This window comes from Pelobates fuscus, chromosome 1 (genome assembly GCF_036172605.1).
Source record: "Pelobates fuscus isolate aPelFus1 chromosome 1, aPelFus1.pri, whole genome shotgun sequence".
In the NCBI taxonomy this organism is placed as follows: Eukaryota; Metazoa; Chordata; class Amphibia; order Anura; family Pelobatidae; genus Pelobates; species Pelobates fuscus.
In genome coordinates this window covers 4,488,428-4,515,700 of record NC_086317.1, presented here as the reverse complement: position 1 = coordinate 4,515,700, position 27,273 = coordinate 4,488,428, and the positions used below count along the sequence as shown (strand labels likewise).

The 27,273-nt window shown below is 46.7% G+C and overlaps 1 protein-coding gene across 1 annotated transcript in view; it reads right to left on the bottom strand.

Moving 5' to 3' along the window:
- Positions 1 to 27,273, bottom strand: part of LOC134586338 (T-cell surface antigen CD2-like) — a 103,713-nt gene that overhangs the window by 40,117 nt on the left and 36,323 nt on the right. The window contains exon 3 of the mRNA XM_063441807.1: positions 4,783 to 5,025. Within this exon, the coding sequence (XP_063297877.1) occupies positions 4,783 to 5,025 (243 nt within the window). The remainder of the gene's footprint in view (positions 1 to 4,782; positions 5,026 to 27,273) is intronic.

Sequence of the window (27,273 nt, the reverse complement as noted above, 5' to 3'; positions counted from 1 at the left end):
GCTCCCACTGCTGATTACTGCTGGTACTGCTCCCTATAATACATGTCTTACCTTCCCTACCAATCACACTATACATAGCTCCCACTGCTGGTTACTGCTGGTACTGCTCCCTATAATACATGTCATACCTTCCCTACTAATCACACAATACATAGCGCCCACTGCTGGTTACTGCTGGTACTGCTCCCTATAATACATGTCATACCTTCCCTACTAATCACACTATACATAGCTCCCACTGCTGGTTACTGCTGGTACTGCTCCCTATAATACATGTCTTACCTTCCCTACTAATCACACTATACATAGCGCCCACTGCTGATTACTGCTGGTACTGCTCTCTATAATACATGTCTTACATTCCCTACTAATCACACTACACATAGCTCCCACTGCTGGTTACTGCTGGTTCTGCTCCCTATAATACATGTCTTACCTTCCATACTAATCACACTATACATAGCTCCCACTGCTGGTTACTGCTGGTACTGCTCCCTATAATACATGTCTTACCTTCCCTACTAATCACACTATACATAGCGCCCACTGCTGGTTACTACTGGTACTGCTCCCTATAATACATGTCTTACCTTCCCTACTAATCACACTATACATAGCTCCCACTGCTGGTTACTGCTGGTACTGCTCCCTATAATACATGTCTTACCTTCCCTACTAATCACACTATACATAGCTCCCACTGCTGGTTACTGCTGGTACTGCTCCCTATAATACATGTCTTACCTTCCCTACTAATCACACTATACATAGCTCCCACTGCTGGTTACTGCTGGTACTGCTCCTTATAATACATGTCTTACCTTCCCTACTAATCACACTATACATAGCGCCCACTGCTGGTTACTGCTGGTACTGCTCCCTATAATACATGTCATACCTTCCCTACTAATCACACTATACATAGCTCCCACTGCTGGTTACTACTGGTACTGCTCCCTATAATACATGTCTTACCTTCCCTACTAATCACACTATACATAGCGCCCACTGCTGGTTACTGCTGGTACTGCTCTCTATAATACATGTCTTACCTTCCCTACTAATCACACTATACATAGCGCCCACTGCTGGTTACTGCTGGTACTGCTACCTATAATACATGTCTTACCTTCCCTACTAATCACACTATACATAGCGCCCACTGCTGGTTACTGCTGGTACTGCTCCCTATAATACATGTCTTACCTACCCTACTAATCACACAATACATAGCGCCCACTGCTGATTACTGCTGGTACTGCTCTCTATAATACATGTCTTACCTTCCCTACTAATCACACTATACATAGCTCCCACTGCTGGTTACTGCTGGTACTGCTCCCTATAATACATGTCTTACCTTCCCTACTAATCACACTATACATAGCTCCCACTGCTGGTTACTGCTGGTACTGCTCCCTATAATACATGTCTTACCTTCCCTACTAATCACACTATACATAGCTCCCACTGCTGGTTACTACTGGTACTGCTCCCTGTAATACATGTCTTACCTTCCCTACTAATCACACAATACATAGCGCCCACTGCTGATTACTGCTGGTACTGCTCTCTATAATACATGTCTTACCTTCCCTACTAATCACACTATACATAGCTCCCACTGCTGGTTACTGCTGGTACTGCTCCCTATAATACATGTCTTACCTTCCCTACTAATCACACTATACATAGCTCCCACTGCTGGTTACTGCTGGTACTGCTCCCTATAATACATGTCTTACCTTCCCTACTAATCACACTATACATAGCTCCCACTGCTGGTTACTACTGGTACTGCTCCCTGTAATACATGTCTTACCTTCCCTACTAATCACACTATACATAGCGCCCACTGCTGGTTACTGCTGGTACTGCTCCCTATAATACATGTCTTACCTTCCCTACTAATCACACTATACATAGCGCCCACTGCTGGTTACTACTGGTACTGCTCCCTAAAAATACATGTCTTACCTTCCATACTAATCACACTATACATAGCTCCCACTGCTGGTTACTGCTGGTACTGCTCCCTATAATACATGTCTTACCTTCCCTACTAATCACACAATACATAGCGCCCACTGCTGGTTACTGCTGGTACTGCTCCCTATAATACATGTCTTACCTTCCCTACTAATCACACTATACATAGCTCCCACTGCTGGTTACTGCTGGTACTGCTCCCTGTAATACATGTCTTACCTTCCCTACTAATCACACTATACATAGCGCCCACTGCTGGTTACTGCTGGTACTGCTCCCTATAATACATGTCTTACCTTCCCTACTAATCACACTATACATAGCTCCCACTGCTGGTTACTGCTGGTACTGCTCCCTATAATACATGTCTTACCTTCCCTACTAATCACACTATACATAGCTCCCACTGCTGGTTACTACTGGTACTGCTCCCTATAATACATGTCTTACCTTCCCTACTAATCACACTATACATAGCTCCCACTGCTGGTTACTGCTGGTACTGCTCCCTATAATACATGTCTTACCTTCCCTACTAATCACACAATACATAGCGCCCACTGCTGGTTTCTGCTGGTACTGCTCCCTATAATACATGTCTTACCTTCCCTACTAATCACACTATACATAGCGCCCACTGCTGGTTACTGCTGGTACTGCTCCCTATAATACATGTCTAACCTTCCATACTAATCACACTATACATAGCTCCCACTGCTGGTTACTGCTGGTACTGCTCCCTATAATACATGTCTTACCTTCCCTACTAATCACACTATACATAGCTCCCACTGCTGGTTACTGCTGGTACTGCTCTCTATAATACATGTCTTACCTTCCCTACTAATCACACTATACATAGCTCCCACTGCTGGTTACTACTGGTACTGCTCCCTATAATACATGTCTTACCTTCCCTACTAATCACACTATACATAGCTCCCACTGCTGGTTACTGCTGGTACTGCTCCCTATAATACATGTCTTACCTTCCCTACTAATCACACTATACATAGCTCCCACTGCTGGTTACTGCTGGTACTGCTCTCTATAATACATGTCTTACCTTCCCTACTAATCACACTATACATAGCTCCCACTGCTGGTTACTGCTGGTACTGCTCCCTATAATACATGTCATACCTTCCCTACTAATCACACTATACATAGCTCCCACTGCTGGTTACTGCTGGTACTGCTCCCTATAATACATGTCTTACCTTCCATACTAATCACACTATACATAGCTCCCACTGCTGGTTACTGCTGGTACTGCTCCCTATAATACATGTCTTACCTTCCCTACTAATCACACTATACATAGCTCCCACTGCTGGTTACTACTGGTACTGCTCCCTATAATACATGTCTTACCTTCCCTACTAATCACACTATACATAGCGCCCACTGCTGGTTACTGCTGGTACTGCTCCCTATAATACATGTCTTACCTTCCCTACTAATCACACTATACATAGCTCCCACTGCTGGTTACTGCTGGTACTGCTCCCTATAATACATGTCTTACCTTCCCTACTAATCACACTATACATAGCTCCCACTGCTGGTTACTACTGGTACTGCTCCCTATAATACATGTCTTACCTTCCCTACTAATCACACTATACATAGCGCCCACTGCTGGTTACTACTGGTACTGCTCCCTATAATACATGTCTTACCTTCCCTACTAATCACACTATACATAGCGCCCACTGCTGGTTACTGCTGGTACTGCTCCCTATAATACATGTCTTACCTTCCCTACTAATCACACTATACATAGCTCCCACTGCTGGTTACTGCTGGTTCTGCTACCTGGAAGACTTTGCAATTTTACTTTCTTTAAGAATTTGTTTAGATCTAGCTCTCCCTGTGACTACTTGTGCTTCTTCTCTTGTAATATATTTATTTTCTTCAATATAATTTCTCACCTTGTTCCTTCTACCAACAATATTATCTTTCATAGTGGCTGTAGCGGACCCTGAGTAATCCGGCTTGTTACCTCAGCTATTAATGAATGACCAGACCCATTTCCCACCCAGTAACTGGATGACACACTGTTCCAGGGGCACAACAAGAACTTTATTGGCCACACTCAGCTTTATACTTTCCCCATGCAAGCGGAGGATCACATATAATGACAATATCCGTTCCCAGGGTCCTCCCCCTCAAAGGGGCCCTGTAACAGAACCAGAACCCCAGTCCCATTGCCCCCTTTTCCCAGTGCTCTCCCCCTACCGGGGTCTTCTTCCCAGAAGTCTCTGTATCTGGAGGTCATAACGCGGGACACTTCCCGCCTCTTTACCTCCCAGTGGCAGAGAACCCCCAACCCCCAACCTCCATTATCCCCAAAGGATGTCCTCACCAATCTCAGGGACCCCCAGAACGGTAACCATCACCAACAGCCACCATTCGCGGGGTCTGTGTGAAACGTCTCCTTTTGGGACGCCAATGCTCCCCCTGGCCGGCGTTCGTCTGTACCCCTGGATGGGGTTCGCACTCGCCAAGGTTTACCGTGCGGTTTGTGGTTTTGACACCTGGTTATGAGGTGTGAATGTTCTGTATCAACATTCTAAATGAGGTTTTGTGGTGGTCCCCCTTCGTGGCTGCACTCCTGAACACATAGGGTGAAATACATGACTAAGATTGAGAAAATACACGAAAGGGATGCTTAGACTGTAACACACATCACAGAACAACCCGGTCAATTCAGTTTATCGGCGGTCCTGCTACAGTGGCCTTTCTTTTTAGTCTATTATTTTATGGGAAGGGTGTTGAGATATAACTCACAGTTTGTGCAGTCGATCCACACTGTTTTCTCCATTTGATTGAGTTTGCCTTTGGCCACGCAGCTCACATTTATGGCTTTTTTTGTAGAAATTTCTAGTTGAATTAAAGTTTGATGTTCATTAAAAGAAGGTTTCTTTTGCCCATTCCAGGTAATGGTAATGTTAGAGACATTTCCGCTGGGCACAACACATTGGAGTTTTCTGGTGGAACATTCATAGGAGATTTCTGGAGTTTTCACCATTTCTGTAAGACAGAGTTGGGACAGACTGAAAGAGGTTATTGTGAGGGCATTCAATGTTTCACTAAACTACAAACTGTTCTGGAATATTGCTACAGTGCGATTACTCGGCCCAACATGAAAAACGCAGAGAATTGATGGAGGAAGTCCCCTCTACATTAGGGGTATCCCCTGAACCCACAGTTACTGCTGTTTGATTTGCAGATTTAAACAGGGGAGAATGTTAATTACACATTTAAAGGACCACTCTTAATGAAGTGGTCTGGGTGCCAGGTCCCTCAAGGACTAAACCTTGTCCTCTATTCAATATTGTTGGATAAGCTTTCCAAGTGGGAAACTTTTTAAAATAATTTTTAGCAACATTTTCAACCATCAGTAAAATATATCACTATATTACAAAGTAACAAAATATTTTTAAAAATATAAATATTTTTAGTTATATTAAAAATTTTAATAGTTTCTACAAACATTGCAAGAACATGCATCTTGGACGTAAAAACCCAATTTTATAACATGACAGGAGGCTTCGTATTTGCTTAAGTCTCTCTTTACTAGAACTCCACAGCAGCACAGAAAAACAACCAATCAGAAAAAAGTTAGGTACTATAAAACTCCCCTCCCTATGCATCATTGCCTCTTTCTTTGCTGCTCCGCACCAGTACAGGTCAGAGTACCTCTGCCTCCTGCTAATATTAGTGGGTGGCTGTATGGTTTTTATTATATTTTCAGTGTTTCACTTGTTTATGTGTTTTCACTTTATTCTCCTCTGCATATTGCTCTGGGGCTTGTGGGGAGTTTGTTTATTTTGGCTTCATTTTCATCTCCCTGGGGATTCTTTCCCTCTCTGTCCCCTTTAAATTTCCCTTCTCTGTTCCCCTGGACCTCATTCCTCTGGTCGGCGGGGTTCTGTGTTATTGCTCACACCCGCCGGCCGGAGGCTTTCCCGTGACCGCCTGCTGCCTGCCTTGTCTGCGGACCGCATGGCCGCAGGGGGAAGAGGGGACTTTGTCCTACCCCACCTGTAGTTTTCTTCTTCTCCGGTCGCGGTGTTGTGGTACCGCCGACCGGAGGCTTTGCACATGGCCGCCTGCTTGCAGGTCCGCAAGGGGAAGAGGGGGCATTCGCTGCCCCACCTGCGGTTTTTCTCCTCCTCCGGTCGCGGTGTTAGGGTACCGCCGACCGGAGGCTTTACACGTGGCCGCCGGTTTGCAGGTCCGGTCGCGGTGTTATGATGCCGCCGACCGGAGTCTCGGCATGTGGTTGCCTGCCCTGGCCGGCTCAATACGCGGCCGCATGTGTCCGCCGGGGGAGGAGAGAGCAATTACAACCCGCTCGCCCCCCCCGACCCCTCTCCTCACGGTCATTCCGGTTTCTCGTCTAACCTGATTGTTAGCTCTCCTTTCTATGTATATCTCAGAAATTACTGTGTTTATGTTACATGGGCCTTAGTGGCATTTTCTATCTGAGAGTGATGTGTGTTTGTTTGGCACATATACACAGATGCTGTGAATTTTGCTGCCAGGTGTATGGCACAGATTACTGTGTTTTTTTTTTTTTTTTTGCTGACAGTGTAATTCACAGATCACTGTATGTTTTACTGACAGTGTATTTCTAGATTTAGTTTTTCTACCGTGTGTATGCAGTTTGCTGTGTGTCTGACTGACGCTGTATATCTCAGACTTCGTTTTTCTGACAGTAATTATGACAGATGCTTTGGGTTTTTGCTGACAGTGCATCTCTCAGACCGCTGTGTTTACTGACAGTGTATTTCAGGATTTGTTTTTTTCTGACCGTGTATGTCGCCGTTGCTGCGCGTTTGACTGACAGTGTATTTCTAGATTTCGTTTCTGACAGCGTATGTCTCAGTTGCTGTGTGTTTGCTGTCAGTGTGAATCACAGATCGCTGTGAGTTTGCTGGCAGTGTATTTCTCAGATCACTGAGAATTTTGGACAGTGCATGTCGCCTATTTCTGCGCGTATCACGGAGTTCTGCGAGTTACAGGTGTGTATGTACTCAGCTTGTACAGGCTCTGTTCATGTGTAGACAGTGCCAGTTAGCTCTCGGATTCGTTTGCTTCTCAGTATATATTTTTTCTGGTCCAGCTATGAGGTCTCAGATGGGACTGCTCGGGTATGAATTATCTGTCCGTGGCATGTATAGTATGGCTATCAGTCCTGGCTCTGTCTCAAACTGGTATGGGAGGCCAGTCTACGCTGATGCGATACAATTTTATCAGGTTCTCGGGGGAATTCATTAATCCGGCTATGGTTTAGCCCCTCTCCTCGCAGTGTCCGTGATTTCACAACCCCTGCAGGTGGTATGATGGTGGTAATATATAATACGCTAGAATTCCTACAGATCTGTGAGAGCATATGCTTACCTATTCACAGTTCAAGGACAGTTTCACTCAGTGTATCTTCCATTCACGGGCATGATGGTCGCTGGACTACCTCCGTTTTACCCAATACAGCTGGAATACCACTTTTCCCTGCTGGGCACTTGGGGGACCGCCAGTCCAGGTTCAGGTTATTACAACGGCATTACGCTGTCTAAAAGGGTTGGTGTCTAGGGGTCCTACGTCACAGGATGCTTTGAGGATCCACTATTTTTAGGGGCCTCTATCCAAACTCAGAGGTCCCCACTTTCACTCAGTACCCCTCGTAGGCGCTACGGAATTGGATGGCGCTATATAAATAACGTGTTATAATAATATAACTATATACACGACCCAGGATTGGCCTGATATGTCCGTGCCCCATTGATTGGCCTGCTATGTCTGTGCCCCATTGATAGGCCTGCTCTGTCTGTGCCCCATAAGAATGGCCTGCTCTGTCTGTGCCCCATAAGAATGGCCTGCTCTGTCTGTGCCCCATAAGAATAGCCTGCTATGTCTGTGCCCATAAGAATGGCCTGCTAGGTCTGTGCCCATAAGATTGGCCTGCTATGTCTGTGCCCATAAGATTGGCCCGCTATGTCTGTGCCCATAAGAATGGCCTGCTATGTCTGTGCCCATAAGAATGGCCTGCTATGTCTGTGCCCATAAGAATGGCCTGCTATGTCTGTGCCCATAAGATTGGCCTGCTATGTCTGTGCCCATAAGAACGGCCTGCTATGTCTGTGCCCATAAGAACGGCCTGCTATGTCTGTGCCCATAAGAACGGCCTGCTATGTCTGTGCCCATAAGCACGGCCTGCTATGTCGGTGCCCTTTTATTGGTCCTCCTATGTCGGTGCCTATTTGCTTGACCAACTATTCTGTGTCCGTTAGTTTGGCCTGCTGGGCCTGCTCTATTGGTGCCGAACCCCCTTTGGCCGCAGGCCTGGGGCTATATCACTGAGGAGAAGCCAGTGCCCACCAGTGACATGGAAATAGGCAGGTGTCCGGACAAGCACCGTTGCCATACTATCCAAGAGGACGCCAATATACGGCCATCTGGATATGGTAGGTAGGGTGAAGGCCCTAAACCTCAGACCTGAAGGGCAAGTTTTTCCTATGAAGACCCCGGACACACATCCGCGGTTTGCGCCAGACCGGCGACGGCACATCTCCAAGGAGAACTTTGCACTGGTGAGGACCGGTACTCAGACACCTACAGGAGAACGCGGTGTTTTCCTTGTCTTTAACAACTAACTCCGTATCTGCCTCCCGGTATCCATATAGCTATCGGTAGTTATTCCTGCGTAAGGTTAGCTCCTGGCCCTGTTCGGTGGGGCTTACTTGTCTTGCCTTCCGGCCTGCTTTTGCCTTCTAGCTGAGATAGGATTTGCGTTTTTACTCGTTCTACGTTATTGTTGTCTTTTTAGTTTTCGTGACTTCCTTTTCCTTTCGCTCGGGTCGTCGAGAGGCCTGACTTGACCTCCTCCGACCTCCCGGGTGCTCGTGGATTGCGGAGAACGTCTCCAGCTTTCCTCAGACTACCAACGATCCACCTGGACCCCGCGCGCGCACACGGGATCCGGACGGTCAGTTGATAGTTTTCCATCGTTTTCCCGTAGATTACCCTCAGCCTTAGGCTGATACTCGTATTTGGTGTACCCTATAGTTGGTCACCCTGAGTCTCTAGGGACTCTAGCTTGGATCACAGGAGGGTGCGGCCCTCCACCTCTTCGATCCGAGAATATTTTATCTTCTGGAACAGTGAGCGTACCCCTCTCAGATACGGAACCGGACACTGATTTGTTATTAGAGGGCGCAGCCCTCCCTCAACCTCAGCCAGAGACTGAGCTGGATACAGGGGTCATGTTTGGAGGAAGCATTCTCCTAGAGAGGAACGGGCACGGATGCAGACTCTACTGTTTGGTTATTTGCGGGTGCGGCCCGCTCAGGCTATCAGCCGGACGTTAGCACGATATTTGATCTCATTAGTAGAGAGCGCGGCTCTCTCGTACACTCGACGCTCTACGGTGCCATCCATTTGTTCATCACACAGACTTGTACCTGTGCAAGACATCGATGACTACATGGAGGGGCGTCCCTCCTGCATTCAAGTAGATCTGACGTCCGTGCTACTGATTTCGATGTAGAGGACTGCCTGGTCATGCAAGATATCCATACTTAGACTGGATCCCTCTAGTCTATCTCCTGTAATGGAGGGATATTCTCACAGGGGTATAACGAGGGGTGACTCCCATTTATTTATACACATTCCTGGAGATGGTACGGCCATCGGATGGAACCCAGGTATTATGTGAGTGCAGGTTTGGGTATATTCTGCACCATAAAGAACAGAGGATTGCTTTCTGTTTTTGGATATCCAGACCATTGTGAACAACTGCTCAGACAGTTTTTCTCCCATATTTAGGTGGCAGGTGATACGGGGACCTTCATGGAGCATGCGGGCTCTGCCTTGCTCGGGTAACAGGATTAAGGAGGGCCTATTACCCGCTCTGAAGGTAAAAAAACGTACGTATGGTTCACATGGTAAGACCGGAAACCCCGGTTTGTCTTGACCTCCCCGGTCCTCAGATCTTGGGATACGATGGCAGGACTGCCCTGTCTCCTCGAAACGCATACCTGGTGATCAGGGTTCGGAGATGGAGGACCCTCCATCTATACTCTAGTTATTCCTCACGGGAGCCATTTTGTTGGATTCACGCTACCCTACTTTTCAACTATCGTCGAGGAGACCTACGGGACCTTAGGGTGGTACCTGGTATACCCAGACTTCTACACAGACATCTTTCACTCTTGGACGAGGGCATTTCTGGATGGAAATCTGCGTTCCTGTTTGCACTTCCCATTCCTTTGAAGATTTCTGGGATTCCCTATTCCCAGAATAGTCGACCTCCGTTCCTCCACTCAAGTTCAGTTCGGAACCCTGAATGGACGTCCTTTGGAGCCCTTTCTCTACGGCGTCCGAGGTTTTACACAGTCCGTTTGGACTATTGGAATCACTTAGTATACGGCTGGTTTGGACACACTCTCATTGTGTGCGTTATGAATTTATGCTCGGATGAGACATCCCACCGGGTAGGACAGGAAGGTACGAAAGATCCTCCTCGGTTTCTATTGCGATTTTGGTGGTGGTCTTCGGTGCATTCCTTGAGATTGGAGATCTCCCTGCAAGGCCGCATCACCGAATGGCCCTGGCACGATCGGAGGAGCCGCCTTACGGGTCATGAGTTGAGACTTGGTGTCAGTTTTCTTCTCGCGACCCTAAGTCCTAGTTCGGATTTCGAAGTTATACAACTACAGGAATGTGGCTAATAGGTCAGCTTGCCAGCTCATGGACCGACTTCTAGGAAACAGGTTGCTACACCAGGTACAATGGATTTACCGGCGGAGGGTGCTTTTTTCCGTATTTGAGAGACTTCGTCGGTTGGCATCTCCTTTGACCCGTCGGCTGTCATTTATCGTATTTGGAATGTCCAATTAGGATTACTCTGATATTTCCTGGAATAATTACCAGCGACACAAACAGCGTTGGATTGGTGAACTGAGTGTTGAAACAGCAAATACGAAGCCTCCTGTCATGTTATAAAATTGTAGATTATGCTAGCTTTAGTGTACCTATAATCTTAATTTTATTAATGACAGGAGGCGAGTATTTCCCACCCATTCTTGTCCCTCCCTTGTTTAATGTTATAGTTTAGATTATCAGGTACATATGCAACTGTTTGTTGTCTCTGCTACCTGTCGCTTGTTCCTTATGTCTGTGTTTTTTCATAAGTCGGGTTGGGATCTATGCAGGTTACGGTAATTTTGGTTGCTACGTTGAGTACCTACATGTTTATTCAGAGTACATTTCATTGGATAATCAACCTGTTCGATTCTGTTTTTCTCTCGTTTCAGTTTACAGTCCATCTACACTATCTAGTTTGACGGTTACACTTGGATGGTGGACATCGTTATATTCATCGTATCTAGGACTTCGTTTCTTCCCCATGATGTTCTCTGCCTTTTATTCTGTTTTTGTCGCAGCTTGAAAGAGGAAATGTTGCATGGGGAGGGGAGTTTTATAGTACCTAACTTTTTTCTGATTGGTTGTTTTCTGTGCTGCTGTGGAGTTCTAGTAAAGAGAGACTTAAGCAAATACTCGCCTCCTGTCATTAATAAAATTAAGATTATAGGTACACTAAAGCTAGCATAATCTACAATTACAGAGTACAGAATATTTGATAGAATCCTAACCTCAACATCTGAGGAAAGGGATTTAGGGGTGATTATTTCTGATGACTTAAAGGTAGGCAGACAATGTAATAAAGCAGCAGGAAATGCTAGCAGAATGCTTGCTTGTAAAGGGAGAAGTTGTGGCAGGCCACCGTCACTAAGTACCATGCCAACTGACACACAACCAATGGGGCCCCGGTGCAAAAACTGATCCGTGGCCCCCCCCGCGCGTTTACTCTGCGCTGGCCGGGGCCGCAACACATGGCGGCGGGAACCTGGTCGCAGGGGTCGCAGGGCTACGACCCCTGCGACCGCGGTATGAACGCCTGTGCATGGAGATACACATACACTTAAAGGACCACTACAGACACCTGGATCACATCAGCTCAATGAAGTGCCAAGGGAGTCCGGTGCTGGAGAAAGGTAAGTGCTGAAGACACACACTCTCACGAACAGACGCATACACACTAGCTAACAGACACACATTTACTGACAGACGCACATTCCGTGACAGACATACATACACACTCACTGACAGACAGACACATACACACTCACTTACAAAACACACACTCACTAACAGACACCAAACAAACTCACTAACAGACACACACAAACTAACACTCAGTAACACACACACACTCTAACACTAACACACACTAACAAACACTGTAACACACACACACACTGACACAAAAACTAACACTAACACACACACTAACACAATTAAAAAAAAAAAAATCATCCCCCAGCCTCCCTACCTTAGGGAGTGCTGAGGGGATTCCCTGGGGTCCAGTGGTGGTGCTGCTGGGCGGGCGGGCTGTCTGTCTGGCGGGCGTGCGAGGGAGCACTATCCCCAGAGTGCTCCCTCTTCAGCTCCCTCGCGCGCCACGTACTGATGCCGGAAGCTGACGTCATATTCCGGCTCCGGTATCAGTGCGGCACGCGAGGGAGCTGAAGAGGAAGCACTCAGGGGAGAGTGCTCCCTCGCACGCCCGCCAGGTGACACCAGGGCCAGCCTTGGGGGGGCCCTGAGGTGGCCAGCTCCTGGGCCCCCCATGAGAAGAGGCTGGCTATAGTGGCATACATATCGGGTTGCAGGGCGGCCGGGCCCCCTGGTGGGCCGGGCCATGGCGCAGCATCGATCCTGGTATGTACGCCACTGCCCACTAAATATTCATATGTTTTGCCCTTGTTTTTTGTGTTCCCAATGCTTATTCCCACAATTTTATATTGTATTCTGGGTTTCCGATATAATTGTGATGTATTTGTGTGTTTTACCTGCTCCCTGTTCGGGAGAGCTCATACGAACGGAAGCCGTTAGTCTCCCGAACGGGGACCACCCCGATACCTCAGTTAGAATGTTGGTATAGAAAGTTCACACCTGGCAACAAGGTGTGAAAACAACAAACTGCAAGGGAAAGAAATGGTGCGTGCTTCCCCAGGGTGACCGCCGGTTCGTATAACCGAACGCCAACCAGGGAAAGCATTAGTTTCCTGAACGGTCCTGACACATGGTTTCAGGTCACTAAGTCGGGGATCGCCCTACCTGCTCCTAATGGAGCTATAATCACTATTTCCCCTACCTGGGAGCTACAAGGCCAGGTTGGTCCATGCCGACCAATGGGAGAAGGAGCACCCATTCAAACTGGGTTTGTGCCATTTTCCTGGTTGGTCGGAACGGGTGAGCGCTGATTGGTTGCTGCGGGGCACAGACGACCAATCAGAGAAGGAGCACCCATTGAAACAGGGCTTTGCGCCCTCTCATGATGGGGTGGCAAAACTCCTCTCCTCCCTGCGAGCTGATTGGCGCCATTTGGTTTTGTGCCTTTCAGCTGATTGGTTTAGACGCGAAGTTTGAATTTGCCGCGGGTGCGTGCCGTTGAATCTATGGAACTAAAATCGGTTACACCTTTGCACGAACACCGCCAACCGTTACCTTCTCAGGAACTTCAGCGCTTCGACTGGAATCGAAGTGCGTTCGACAATTCAAACGCACTGTTAGACTGGGCTATTTGCACGAATGGTCCCGTTCGTGCATTCGAATGGGACTTAGACATTTTTCTGTGTGGAATTGACCGACTGCACAGCCCAAATATATATATAAGACTTTCCCTTAACTTTTTAACCCCTGAACCGATTGCCCTGATTTTTGAGTATGTGTTTATTTCTCGCATGCTGATTATGAAAATGTATGTTTGTGACATGTATATTTTAGAAGTTATTAATATTTTGTAAAAACTGTATTCCTCTGCCTGTGATAATTATATTACCCATTGTGTTCAGTAATCATATCACAGGCAGAGGGGAGGATTTTGTGTGGGAGTGTCTGTGTGTATTGTACAGATTGATTGGTTGTTCTGTAAAACCCTGTGGGCAGTACTATGTTTGTGGATTGGGAATAAAAGAGGCTGTATGTGCCAGTACAGTCAGACCACTGCTTGACCCTCAACACGGAGCCTTGTCTCGTTCTTGGGGGGGGGGGATTTACTTTATGCTGATAGAGGCTGATTGCCAGGAGTGTAAGCCGCTTGGGTGCTTTTCCTGCTAGCAGCTATATGTGTGGTTCCGGTTCGGGAGTTTTGTATGCAGTTCGGGAGTTTGGAGCATTCCCTTGTATTCAGTTCGGGAGGATGGTGTTCTGCAGTAGCTGTGCCTGTATCTCTGGAAGGGGAAGATCTTCTAAACGGCGGTTTAACCCCTTTATGCCCGGGGTGAAGTTACAGAAGCTATCTACCAAAAGGCTGAAAGACCTAAATTGGTTTCTTAGCCAAATTTACTAATACTATACATACAATGGTGGATCACACTTCTTAGGGCTTCAAGCCGGGAGCCAAATAGAATCATATGGCTCCCATGGGTTTTGAAGTGGGACACTTAATAGGACGTCCCTGTCCTTCCTTTGGTCGTTCTGGAGGTAACAGGACTGACAGAGAAGGAAATTCTTTCTTTATTGATGCAAAATATATATATATATATGTACAGGACTGCTCTTAATAAAAAAGAAGGTTAAAAAAAGAAGCAAAGTCCAATAGCCAGATGGCTATCCAAGTCCATAAAAGGCACTAGAATATAAAGTGCAACTGGAACAGGTGTAAATCACCTTGTAAGTCTGGTGTAGAGTAGGCACAAATGTCCTCAAGGGTCCTGATACGCGTTTCGCCCCTAGTGTGGGGCTTCCTCAGTCTGTGATGGCTTGTATGGTCGTTGGTGGTCTTTTATACCGCTTTCTGCGGTTACTTCCGGGTTCTGATGTTGGCATTTGGAACGCACGTTGCGTTCCATGAGTCAGCGACGTCACTTCCGGGTTTCCGTTTCGGCACTTTTGTGACATCATTAAGACGCGCGGTGGAACGCACGTGCGTTCCACACTCGTGGATATGCGGAAGTAGAAGGGAAGAAGCATAAAAATCGGCAAATAGTATATTTAAAACATATTTAAGTGGGAATTCTTTTGGAGGAAAGAAGATCATAATACAATATTGTGTATACAGAATGTTTGTCAATATTAGTTCAATACCGAAGTAAGAATGCTTTCAAGGTATTGTACAAGACTATTTGTACAGTTATTTTCATATTCTCATAATTTAAACATATGTAGTAAAATATCACACAAGAATAAAATATATGCAGGATCTATTAAAAATAAAGGTAATAAAACTATAACTTCATAAGAATGCAGTATTATAAAAAGTTTTACATATTCACCAGCTGTATGTGCATTCTTTAATCTTACTTTCAGTGACTTAATTAAAGTGCCGTGTTTAAGTGCTTGAAAGTGTTTTAGGTGATTTAAAATAGAGAATATGATTAAAAAAGTGACACAATTCAAAATCTGAATTCAGACCATTTGGTATTAAAGTGTTGAATTCAAATATAAATTTCATTTCTTCTGACCCTATTTTTTTGATATAGTTGCCTCCCCTCCAGTCTTTTTGACAAACTTCAAAGGACAGAAAAAAAGGTTCTCTGGGTTCTGATTGTGGTATTTTTTGAAATGGTTGGAAACACTATGGGTCTCCAACCCATTCCTTATATTTCGAATGTGTTCTGAAATACGTACATGGATACATCTAATGGTACGGCCTACGTACAGTAGGTTACACGGGCACTTTAAAACATATATCACACCTTTTGAGAAACAGGTGAGTTGGTCTCTGGTGGTAAATTCTTTATTAATGTGTTGTTGTATATTGGTGAGGTGTCTCTTTTTACTTTTTGTAGACCTGCACGCTAGGCAGGTACCGCAGCCGTAGAAACCTTTTCCCTGTGTAAAATTGTGTTTGGTAGTTGTTGGGTTTTTGCTACTTAGTACTAAAGATCTTTTTAAATTCGGCGCTCCTCTGTATGTGATTTGTGGTCGTATAGGTAACATTTCTTTTAAAATAGGGTCTTCCTGTAAAAGGTGCCAATATTTATTAATAATTTTTCAAATTTTTCCATTTTGGCCATTAAAATTGCATATAAAAGGGATTTTTTTGGTCTGTGTATTTTTTCTTTTATATGTTAAAAGTTCTGAGCGTGACTTCTTTTGGACTTCTTCTAATTCTAAAGTTAGTTGTTCCTCCTTATATCCTTTCTCAACAAATAGTTCTTTTATTTTTGTGGCTTGTTGTACATAATCGTCACTGTTAGTGCAGTTTCGTCTGATCCTTAAGAATTGGCTTTTTGGTGCGTTCTGTAGCCACGGTTTGTGGTGGCAGCTATTTTTTTAGATATATCCATTAGCGTTTTAAAGAAATTTTTGGTGGTAATGGAGTTATTCTGTATAAATATATGGAGATCTAAGAAGTGAATTTCTGTTTGGCTGTGTGGTGTAGTTAGTGCGATGCCCCAGTCATTGTCACTCAGGAAAGAATTCAGGCCATTCCAAATGAAGAGTATATCGTCGATGTAACGGCGATAGCACACCAAATTCGACACCCAGGGATGTTCAGAGAATATGACGTGTTCTTCCCAGTATGCCATAAATAAATTAGCATAACTGGGTGCGAATTTGGTGCCCATCGCCGTACCTCTTATTTGGAGATAGAACGTATCGTTATACCAAAAGAAGTTATTGGTAAGAATCAGGTAAATACCTTCCAAAATAAATTGAATTTGATCTTCGTGGAAATTGGCTTTATTTAGAAAATATTGTACTGCTTTAATTCCTATGTGGTGGGGAATAATAGTGGATAGGGATGTCACATCACTGGTGACTAGTTGGAAATTCGCGTCCCATTTTATATTGTTAAGTACCTGTAGAGTGTGAATGGTGTCCTTTAAATGCGATGGGAGCTCTTAAAGGGACAGTGGGAGCCTAAATTGGCAAAGGCCTCCCATTGGTCCCTGTCATGCAACACTCCCCATACACTTACCTTTTGGGGGCGTGGATATGACAGGGGCCAATCAAAAAAGATGTTAAGGTATATATACTCACCTTTTTCCCTTAGTTCCTTGCCGTATCGTGGTTTCTGTTTCAGTTCCCTTTAGCGCTTGTTGTGTTCAGTTGTGTTCCTTCGTATTGACCTTGGCTTTGTTTCTGACTACGTTATCTCTTTATCCTTATCTGTTCTTTTTGTCGGCTTGCTGTTTACTGTGTACCAGACCCCGGCTAGTCTTAGTTTACGCTGTCTCTTTGTGCCCTTGACCTCGGATCGCTCCTGACTCTGTACTCCTCTCATATACGTCGAGTCCGGCCATTCTAAGGTCTGGTAGACGTATCTCCCCTCTGTGTTGTCTTCTGTTGAGTTGAATCCTGCGTGTTGGGGTATACTTTCGTTACACACTCCCACACAAAATCCTCCCCTCTGCCTGTGATATGTTACTGAACACAATGGGTAATATAATTATCACAGGCATAAAGATACAGTATTATAAAACATATCACAGAGACCCCAAAACATGCAATAACCCCATAAAAAAAGTATATCCTCGGAACCGGGGGATCTGGGTGAACCACATATCCAAAATTCACCCAGATCCGTTCAGTAGTTTGGAAGATACAGTTTAATGCAGATTCCGCAGAACATATACAGATTATATAAAAAATAATTACTGTATAATGTGCCCCTGTTGTATAGTTTAAAACTACTGCACGATGTCTTTGTGCACCAAATACCGGCGAGATGGCACCGTGTAGAAAAGTCCAAACAGTGTCTGTGAGTTAAAATGTCCGCCATCCATTGTTCTCACCATGTGCTTCATCCATTGTTCTCACCATGTGCCTCTGATACATGAAATGGTGGCCACCCAGTAACTCCACAGTATGTCCCCAGATGGTTCTTAAAGGGCCAGCAGCAGCATAATAAAATACAATATGCCCAAATCTGTTATTTCAAGGGCCAAACCTCCCAGGGATCATAATCACATGGCAAGAGGCTGGCAAGCAGTCTTCTCCAGGCACAAGTGGCGGGGCTGTTTCTGCCACAGGGGGCATGGAGAGGCGGGAACAGAGTACATAGGGATTGGGGTTCCAGTTCCGTTATATGACCCCGGGGGGGGGGGGGGGGGTTCTCATTTACCTAAATAATTGATGTAAATAACAGTCAGCATAATTCTCATGTTTATCAACTATTAAGAGTAGAATTCATATTTTATTGAACAAACCTCCTAATGATAACAGTATTTTTTATAAACATTAACTTACAATGCACTGTTCCAAATTATTACGCACAGTAAGTTTCAAAACACTTTATAGGTTGTAAAGAACTGAAAATTGTCATTTGTTGTGTTTGCAGCATATTTACTGAAATCAAAAGCTATTTCAATCAATATTATAACAACATTTTAACTTTTTAAACATTTTAACAGGTCACGTTACATTTTAACATAGGACCCCTTATTTGATAGCAGCTTCACAAGTCTTGCATACATTGAACTTGTGAGTTTTTGGACAGTTTCTGCTTGAATTTGGTTGCAAGATGTCAGAAGAGCCTCCCAGAGCTGCTGTTTGGATGTAAACTGCCTCCCACCCTCATAGATCTTTTGCTTGAGGATGCTCCAAAGGTTCTCAATAGGATTGAGGTCAGGGGAGGATGGAGGCCACACCATGACTTTCTCTCCTTTTATCCCCATAGCAGCCATTGATGCAGAGGTATTCTTTGCAGCATGAGATGGTGCATTGTCATGCATGAAGATGATTTTATTACGGAAAGCATAGTTCTTCCTTCTGTACCAGGGAAGAAAGTGGTCAGTCAGAAACTCCACATACTTTGTGGAGGTCATCTTTACACCTTCGGGGACCCTAAAGAGGCCAAACAGCTCTCTTCCCATGATTCTGGACCAAAACATAACTCCACCACCGCCTTGATGACGTTGCAGCCTTGTTGCAACAGGGTGGCGATCACCAACCATCCACTACTCAATCCATCTGGACCATCCAGGGTTGCACGGCACTCATCAGTGAACAGGACTGTTTGACAATTAGTCTCCATGTATTTTTCTGCCTAATGCAGCCGTTTCTCCTTGTGAGCATTGGTGGCCGAATAGAAGGTTTATGCACAGTTGCAAGACTCTGGAGGACTCTACACCTTGATGTCCGTGGGACTCCAGAGGCACCAGTAGCTTCAAATATCTGTTTGCTGCTATGTAATGGTATTTTAGCAGCTGCTCTCTTGATCCGATGCATGGATCTGGCAGAAATCTTCCTCAATGTGCCTTTATCTGCACAAACCTGTCTGTGCTCTGAATCAGCCACAAATCTCTTAATAGTGGGATGATCACGCTTAAGTTTTCGTGAAATATCAATTTTTTTCATATCTCGTCCGAGGCACTGAACTATTTCACTCTCTTCGGCAGCAGAGAGATAATTTTTCTTCCCTATATTGCATGAAAATGGTTCTCTGCTTAATAATGTGGAGGGTGTCCTTTAGTAGTTTTTCCTTAAATTGGGCTCACCTGGCAATCTAATTATCACAGGTGTCCGAGATTGTTTTCAGTGATCAAAAGAGCCCTGAGACACAATGCCATCCATGAGTTAAACTGAAAAACAAAATATTTAATCTTTGACACTTGAATATTATTTGCATAATAATTTGGAACAGGGTGTATAACGGATTTGACAAGACGTGGCTGAACCAGAGCAACCAGTCAGGTTGCTAGCAGGCCCGCCACAGGGTACGCATCGGTGACCGTCTTGTCGTTGAGCCTCCTGTAGTCGAAGCAGAAACAGGAAGTACCGTCTCACTTCGGGACCTGGACGACCGGGGAGGCCAAATACAGTTAGATGACCCCTAACCGTAGAATCTTTTGGATCTCCTGCTGCATACTCCCCTGTACAGCTTCTGGTACCCGATATGTGGCTTGCAGCAGAGGCTGTTGCCCGGGGGTCTCCACTCTGTGGGTGGCCAAGGGGGTATATTCCGGCAGATTGGAGACCATTGCTCTCTTTGCAGACAGCATCTGCTGTGCCTCTCTGCATTCCCTCTCAGTTAGTCAGTCCCCTAAGTGGACCTCCTCTATGGACCCTGACTGAGCTCCCTCCTCCAGGAGGTCAGGCAGGGGAAGAATATCGTAATCCTCCATGGCGGGAGCGCATATAGCGGCTACATCCTCTGGTCATGGTAGGGCTTAAGCATGTTGACATGCAACAGACGTCGGACTCCAGTACCCGAGCCGATCACATAGGTAGTGTCACATTTCTGTTCCACTACCGGGTATGGACCCAGCTAGGTCGCCTGCAGCGTTGGATGGGTTTCAGCACCAAAACCTTCTGCCTGACTTGAATCTATGGCTCCTGGCGCCCGATCATACCAAGTGCCCTGGTACCTATGGGCCGCCTGGAGGTTCTCCCACACCAGATGGGTGAGTTCCTCCAGCCGGTCTCTAAATTCCAGCACATAGGAACTATGGGGATCCCTTCCTGTTCTCACGCCCATTCCTAGTGCTCCCTGACTTGGTCTAGGGGTCTCTTTACTTTCCCCCCGAATATTAGTTTGAAAAACCCAGTAGATTCTGGACACCTCCCGATAAGCGGAACAGGAGGTGTGGCAGGTATCTCTCCAAATCCTTTCGAGTCACTGCAAACGTACGGAGTAGTGATGTACCGAACTGTCCGCCGGCGAACAGTTCCCGGTGAACTTAGCGTGTTCGCGTTCACCGCGGCGGGCGGACACATGCGCAGTTCGATCCGCCCCCTATTCGTGATCATTGGGCAAACTTTGACCCTGTGCCTCTCGGTCAGCAGACACATTCCAGCCAATCAGCAGCACTCCCTCCCTTCCACACCCTCCAACCTCCCTCCCAGCATCCATTTTCGATTCATTCTGAAGCTGCATGCTTAGTGAGAGGAGGGAAAGTTTAGCTGCTGATGATTAGATAGGGAAATTGATAGCTAGGCTAGGGTATTCAGTGTCCACTACAATCCTGAAGGACTCATCTGATCTCTGCTGTAAGGACAGCAACCCAAAAAGCCCTTTTTAGGGCTATAACATCAGGCTGCTTTTTTTGTTTTTTTTTCCTGTGTAATGTAATTGCAGGTGCCTGCCTGCCAGCTTCTGTGTGAGGTTCACATTGGATACTGTGCCTACTTGCCCAGTGCCACCACTCATATCTGTTTTAACAATAGGTTAAGCTTTACATTTAAAATAAATATTTTTTTCCCACTGTAATAGAAGAGCAGTTGCCTGCCTGCCAGCTTCTGTGTGAGGTTCACATTGGATACTGTGCCCACTTGCCCAGTGCCACCACTCATATCTGTTTTAACAATTGGTTAAGCTTTAGATTTAAAATAAATAATTTGTTTTCACTGTAATAGAAGAGCAGTTGCCTGCCTGCCAGCTTCTGTGTGAGGTTCACATTGGATACTGTGCCTACTTGCCCAGTGCCACCACTCATATCTGTTTTAACAATTGGTTAAGCTTTAGATTTAAAATAAATAATTTTTTTCACTGTAATAGAAGAGCAGTTGCCTGCCTGCCAGCTTCTGTGTCAGGTTGGATGCCTTGCCCATTTGCACAGTCAGTGCCACCACTCATATCTGTTTTAACAATAGCTTAAGCATTAGATTTTAAAGAAATCATTTTTTTTCACTGTAATAGAAGAGCAGTTGCCTGCCTGCCAGCTTCTGTGTCAGGTTGGATGCCTTGCCCATTTGCACAGTCAGTGCCACCACTCATATCTGTTTTAACAATAGCTTAAGCTTTAGATTTTAAAGAAATCCTTTTTTTTTCCCTGTAATAGAAGAGCAGTTGCCTGCCTGCCAGCTTCTGTGTCAGGTTGGATGCCTTGCCCATTTGCACAGTCAGTGCCACCACTCATATCTGTTTTAACAATAGCTTAAGCATTAGATTTTAAAGAAATCATTTTTTTTCACTGTAATAGAAGAGCAGTTGCCTGCCTGCCAGCTTCTGTGTCAGGTTGGATGCCTTGCCCATTTGCACAGTCAGTGCCACCACTCATATCTGTTTTAACAATAGCTTAAGCTTTAGATTTTAAAGAAATCCTTTTTTTTTCACTGTAATAGAAGATCAGTTAGTTGTCTGCAAGCGTCTGGGTGTCAGGCCTACTTCAGCGTGTGCTCTGCAGACCTGTGCCAGCGTGCTTTGACAGTTGCCAATCATATCTGGTGTCTCTTTAGCGTGCTTTTACAAAGAAAAAAGGTTTCCAGTGTAAGCTAATAGCAGCCAGTCAGTGTCCTTCAAGCGGCTCTGTCAGGCCTTCCTTCAGCGTGTGCCCTGCACAACCCTGCCAGCGTGCTTTGACAGTTGCCACTCATATCTGGTGTCTCTATAGCATGCTTTTACAACCAAAATTTTGTTTCCACTGTAATAGAAGAGCAGTTGCCTGCCTGCCAGCTTCTGTGTGAGGTTCACATTGGATACTGTGCCTACTTGCCCAGTGCCACCACTCATATCTGTTTTAACAATTGGTTAAGCTTTAGATTTAAAATAAATAATTTGTTTTCACTGTAATAGAAGAGCAGTTGCCTGCCTGTCAGCTTCTGTGTCAGGTTGGATGCCTTGCCCATTTGCACAGTCAGTGCCACCACTCATATCTGTTTTAACAATTGGTTAAGCTTTAGATTTTAAATAAATAATTTGTTTTTTATTGTAATAGAAGAGCAGTTGCCTGCCTGCCAGCTTCTGTGTGAGGTTCACATTGGATACTGTGCCTACTTGCCCAGTGCCACCACTCATATCTGTTTTAACAATTGGTTTAAGCTACTAGACCCCCGGTATAAGCAGAAAGTGGCGGAAATGTTACCGAATTACAAGTCGGAAAGGATGCAGCATTTGCAAAATAAATTAAAAAGTATGCTTTACACAGCGTATAAGGGTGATGTCACAGCACAACGGGAATCTAACAGGGGGAGAGGTGGAAGTCATCCTCCTCCTCCTCCTCCCACGACCATGCCGGCAAGGACAGGACGCTTTAAAGACGTGTTGTTGATGGAGGACATGCGGACCTTTTTAAGTCCTATGCATCGCCACAGCCCTTCGGGATCCACCCTCAGAGAGCGACTCGACCGACAGGTAGCAGACTACCTCGCCTTAACTGCAGATATCGACACTCTGAGGAGCGATGAACCCCTTGACTACTGGGTGTGCAGGCTTGACCTGTGGCATGAGCTATCCCAATTTGCGATAGAACTTCTGGCCTGCCCCGCTTCAAGTGTCCTGTCAGAAAGGACCTTCAGTGCAGCAGGAGGTATTGTCACTGAGAAGAGAAGTCGCCTAGGTCAAAAAAGTCTAGATTACCTCACCTTTATTAAGATGAATGAGGGATGGATCCCGAAGGGACTGACAGTGGGCAATACATTCGCTTAAAAAAGGCCTGATGAGATGAGCTGCCTTGGGCTAAAAATGGTCCGCACGCTGCTGTATTTTAGCTCTGAATGCCGGTTGACTTGCGTGACTTATCCGCCACCAACTAGGGTTCAAGCCGCCATGTTTTAGGGCACTTTCTGCCTGTGAAACAAACATCAATTTTTCTGGCCGCTGCTACAGCAGCGGCTGCAACAATACCAAATTTTTCAGGCATGTGTACATGCCTAATTTTTAGGCCCACTGGTGCAGCACTGTGGCTTCAAAAACCAAACCCAAAAAAAATCCTCCAAGATGGCACCAATATACCAGTGGTCTAAGCATCTTCCCACCTTGGCCTAAAAAGGGGAGGTGATTCCACAATTAAAAATCTCTGCCATTTACACGTCCACTGATAGTAGACGCGTGGGGCGGGCTGTGTGTTGGGGGGGGGAGAGGGGAGGGATGTTCGCCTGTGTCAATGATTCCAGTGTGGCTGAGGGAAGGAATTAGCGGAGGTAACCTTTTGGCATGGGCGTCCACAGGGGGGGCGTTGGGGGGCACTTTTCAGCTTGTTCTGCTAATTTTCATGTGAGTTTGAAAATACAGTGCAATACCGGCACCGGCCAGTAGGTGGTGATGTGCATAGACAGACAGGGATAGGAAGCTACATCTTATCCCTGCTTCTCTCTGACTGAATCCGCAGGGGAGCAGCACATGCAGCCAGAGACAGCCTACAGATCAGGGAAGTGAGGGATGGGGGGGGGGGGACAGATGAGGGAAGTGAGGCAAATCGGGGGCTGAGATAGCCTAGAGATCAGTGAAGTGAGGCATGAGGGGGCAGAGATAGCCTAGAGATCAGTGAAGTGAGGCATGAGGGGGCAGAGATAGCCTAGAGATCAGTGAAGTGAGGCAAATCGGGGGCTGAGATAGCCTACATATCAGGGAAGTGAGGCATGGGGGGAGAGAGAGCCTACATATCAGGGAAGTGAGGCATGGGGGGAGAGAGAGCCTACATATCAGGGAAGTGAGGCATGGGGGGAGAGAGAGCCTACAGATCAGGGAAGTGAGGCATGGGGGGAGAGAGAGCCTACAGATCAGGGAAGTGAGGCATGGGGGGAGAGAGAGCCTACAGATCAGGGAAGTGAGGCATGGGGGGAGAGAGAGCCTACAGATCAGGGAAGTGAGGCATGGGGGGAAAGAGAGCCTACAGATCAGGGAAGTGAGGCATGGGGGGAGAGAGAGCCTACAGATCAGGGAAGTGAGGCATGGGGGGAGAGAGAGCCTACAGATCAGGGAAGTGAGGCATGGGGGGAGAGAGAGCCTACAGATCAGGGAAGTGAGGCATGGGGGGAGAGAGAGCCTACAGATCAGGGAAGTGAGGCATGGGGGGAGAGAGAGCCTACAGATCAGGGAAGTGAGGCATGGGGGGAGAGAGAGCCTACAGATCAGGGAAGTGAGGCATGGGGGGAGAGAGAGCCTACAGATCAGGGAAGTGAGGCATGGGGGGAGAGAGAGCCTACAGATCAGGGAAGTGAGGCATGGGGGGAGAGAGAGCCTACAGATCAGGGAAGTGAGGGATGGGGGGGCAGAGATAGCCTACAGATCAGGGAAGTGAGGCATGGGGGGAGAGAGAGCCTACAGATCAGGGAAGTGAGGCATGGGGGGAGAGAGAGCCTACAGATCAGGGAAGTGAGGCATGGGGGGAGAGAGAGCCTACAGATCAGGGAAGTGAGGCATGGGGGGAGAGAGAGCCTACAGATCAGGGAAGTGAGGCATGGGGGGAGAGAGAGCCTACAGATCAGGGAAGTGAGGCATGGGGGGAGAGAGAGCCTACAGATCAGGGAAGTGAGGCATGGGGGGAGAGAGAGCCTACAGATCAGGGAAGTGAGGCATGGGGGGAGAGAGAGCCTACAGATCAGGGAAGTGAGGCATGGGGGGAGAGAGAGCCTACAGATCAGGGAAGTGAGGCATGGGGGGAGAGAGAGCCTACAGATCAGGGAAGTGAGGCATGGGGGGAGAGAGAGCCTACAGATCAGGGAAGTGAGGCATGGGGGGAGAGAGAGCCTACAGATCAGGGAAGTGAGGCATGGGGGGAGAGAGAGCCTACAGATCAGGGAAGTGAGGCATGGGGGGAGAGAGAGCCTACAGATCAGGGAAGTGAGGCATGGGGGGAGAGAGAGCCTACAGATCAGGGAAGTGAGGCATGGGGGGAGAGAGAGCCTACAGATCAGGGAAGTGAGGCATGGGGGGAGAGAGAGCCTACAGATCAGGGAAGTGAGGCATGGGGGGGAGAGAGAGCCTACAGATCAGGGAAGTGAGGCATGGGGGGGAGAGAGAGCCTACAGATCAGGGAAGTGAGGCATGGGGGGGAGAGAGAGCCTACAGATCAGGGAAGTGAGGCATGGGGGGAGAGAGAGCCTACAGATCAGGGAAGTGAGGCATGGGGGGAGAGAGAGCCAACAGATCAGGGAAGTGAAGCATGGGGGGAGAGAAAGCCTACAGATCAGGGAAGTGAGGCATGGGGGGAGAGAGAGCCTACAGATCAGGGAAGTGAGGCATGGGGGGAGAGAGAGCATACAGATCAGGGAAGTGAGGCATGGGGGGAGAGAGAGCCTACAGATCAGGGAAGTGAGGCATGGGGGGAGAGAGAGCCTACAGATCAGGGAAGTGAGGCATGGGGGGAGAGAGAGCCTACAGATCAGGGAAGTGAGGCATGGGGGGAGAGAGAGCCTACAGATCAGGGAAGTGAGGCATGGGGGGAGAGAGAGCCTACAGATCAGGGAAGTGAGGCATGGGGGGAGGGGGGCAGAGATAGCCTACAGATCAGGGAAGTGAGGCATGGGGGGGGGGGCAGAGATAGCCTACAGATCAGGGAAGTGAGGCATGGGGGGGGGGGGCAGAGATAGCCTACAGATCAGGGAAGTAAGGGATGGAGAAGGAAGGAGCAGAAAGGAGAAGGAATAGAAATTAGCAAAAAGGGGCAGCAAGGATCTGGAAGGGACAGCAAGGACCACAACAGGTAAAGAAGGAGAAGGAGCACAAAGGAACACAAATGAGAAGGAAGGGACAGAAGGAGCACAAAGGTGAAGTAGGCGAAGGAACAGAAATGAGCAGGAAGGGTCTGCAAGGCGCAGCAAGGAGAAGGAAGGGTCTGCAAAGAGCAGAAAGGGACAGAAGGAGCACAAAGGTAAAGGAGCGGAAAGAATCAGAAGAAGCACAAAGATAAAGGAGGAGAAGGAGCAGAAAAGGGACAGCAAGGAGCACAAAGGTAAAGTAGGAGAAGGAGCAGAAAGATCAGAGAGAGACAGGAGCAGAAGGGGCAGCACAATAAGCAGAAAGTAGCAGAAAGGTAAAGGAGCAAAAGGAGCCAAGGAGGAGAGAAGACAGTGTCAGAAGAAAAAGAAGACTGTCAAATGAAGGAGAAGAAAAGGAGATTGGAGCAGGAAAGACAAATGAAGTGATCCCTCCACTTTATTCTGGACACTACATCATAAGGCTTTGGTACCTGGGCCTGGCAGGGAATCTCTGGACCTTCTCATCTCCCCAGGTAAAAAAAAATATCAGTGTTAATGTGTTCACTTTTATTTACTGAGTGTCAGGAAGCACAGAGTGCCGCTGAGTAGGGGTGTCGCTGATTGGCTAGAGCGGTCAGCTGGCACTCTAAGCCAATCAGTAGCTCCCCATTCATAAAAAAGTAAAACATTTTTATGAACCGGGAACTAGCGATTTGCTTAGAGCGTCAGCTGACCACTCTAGCCAATCTGCAGCACCCATGCCTGACGTCAATCTGCACTTTCTGACACTCCATTTCAGAAGCCAAATACCACTGAGGGACCTGGAAATCTGGAGCTGGAGGAAGCCTTTGGGGTTAAACCATTTGAGAGCGGTTTAACCCCTTAAAGGAAAGAGAGCAC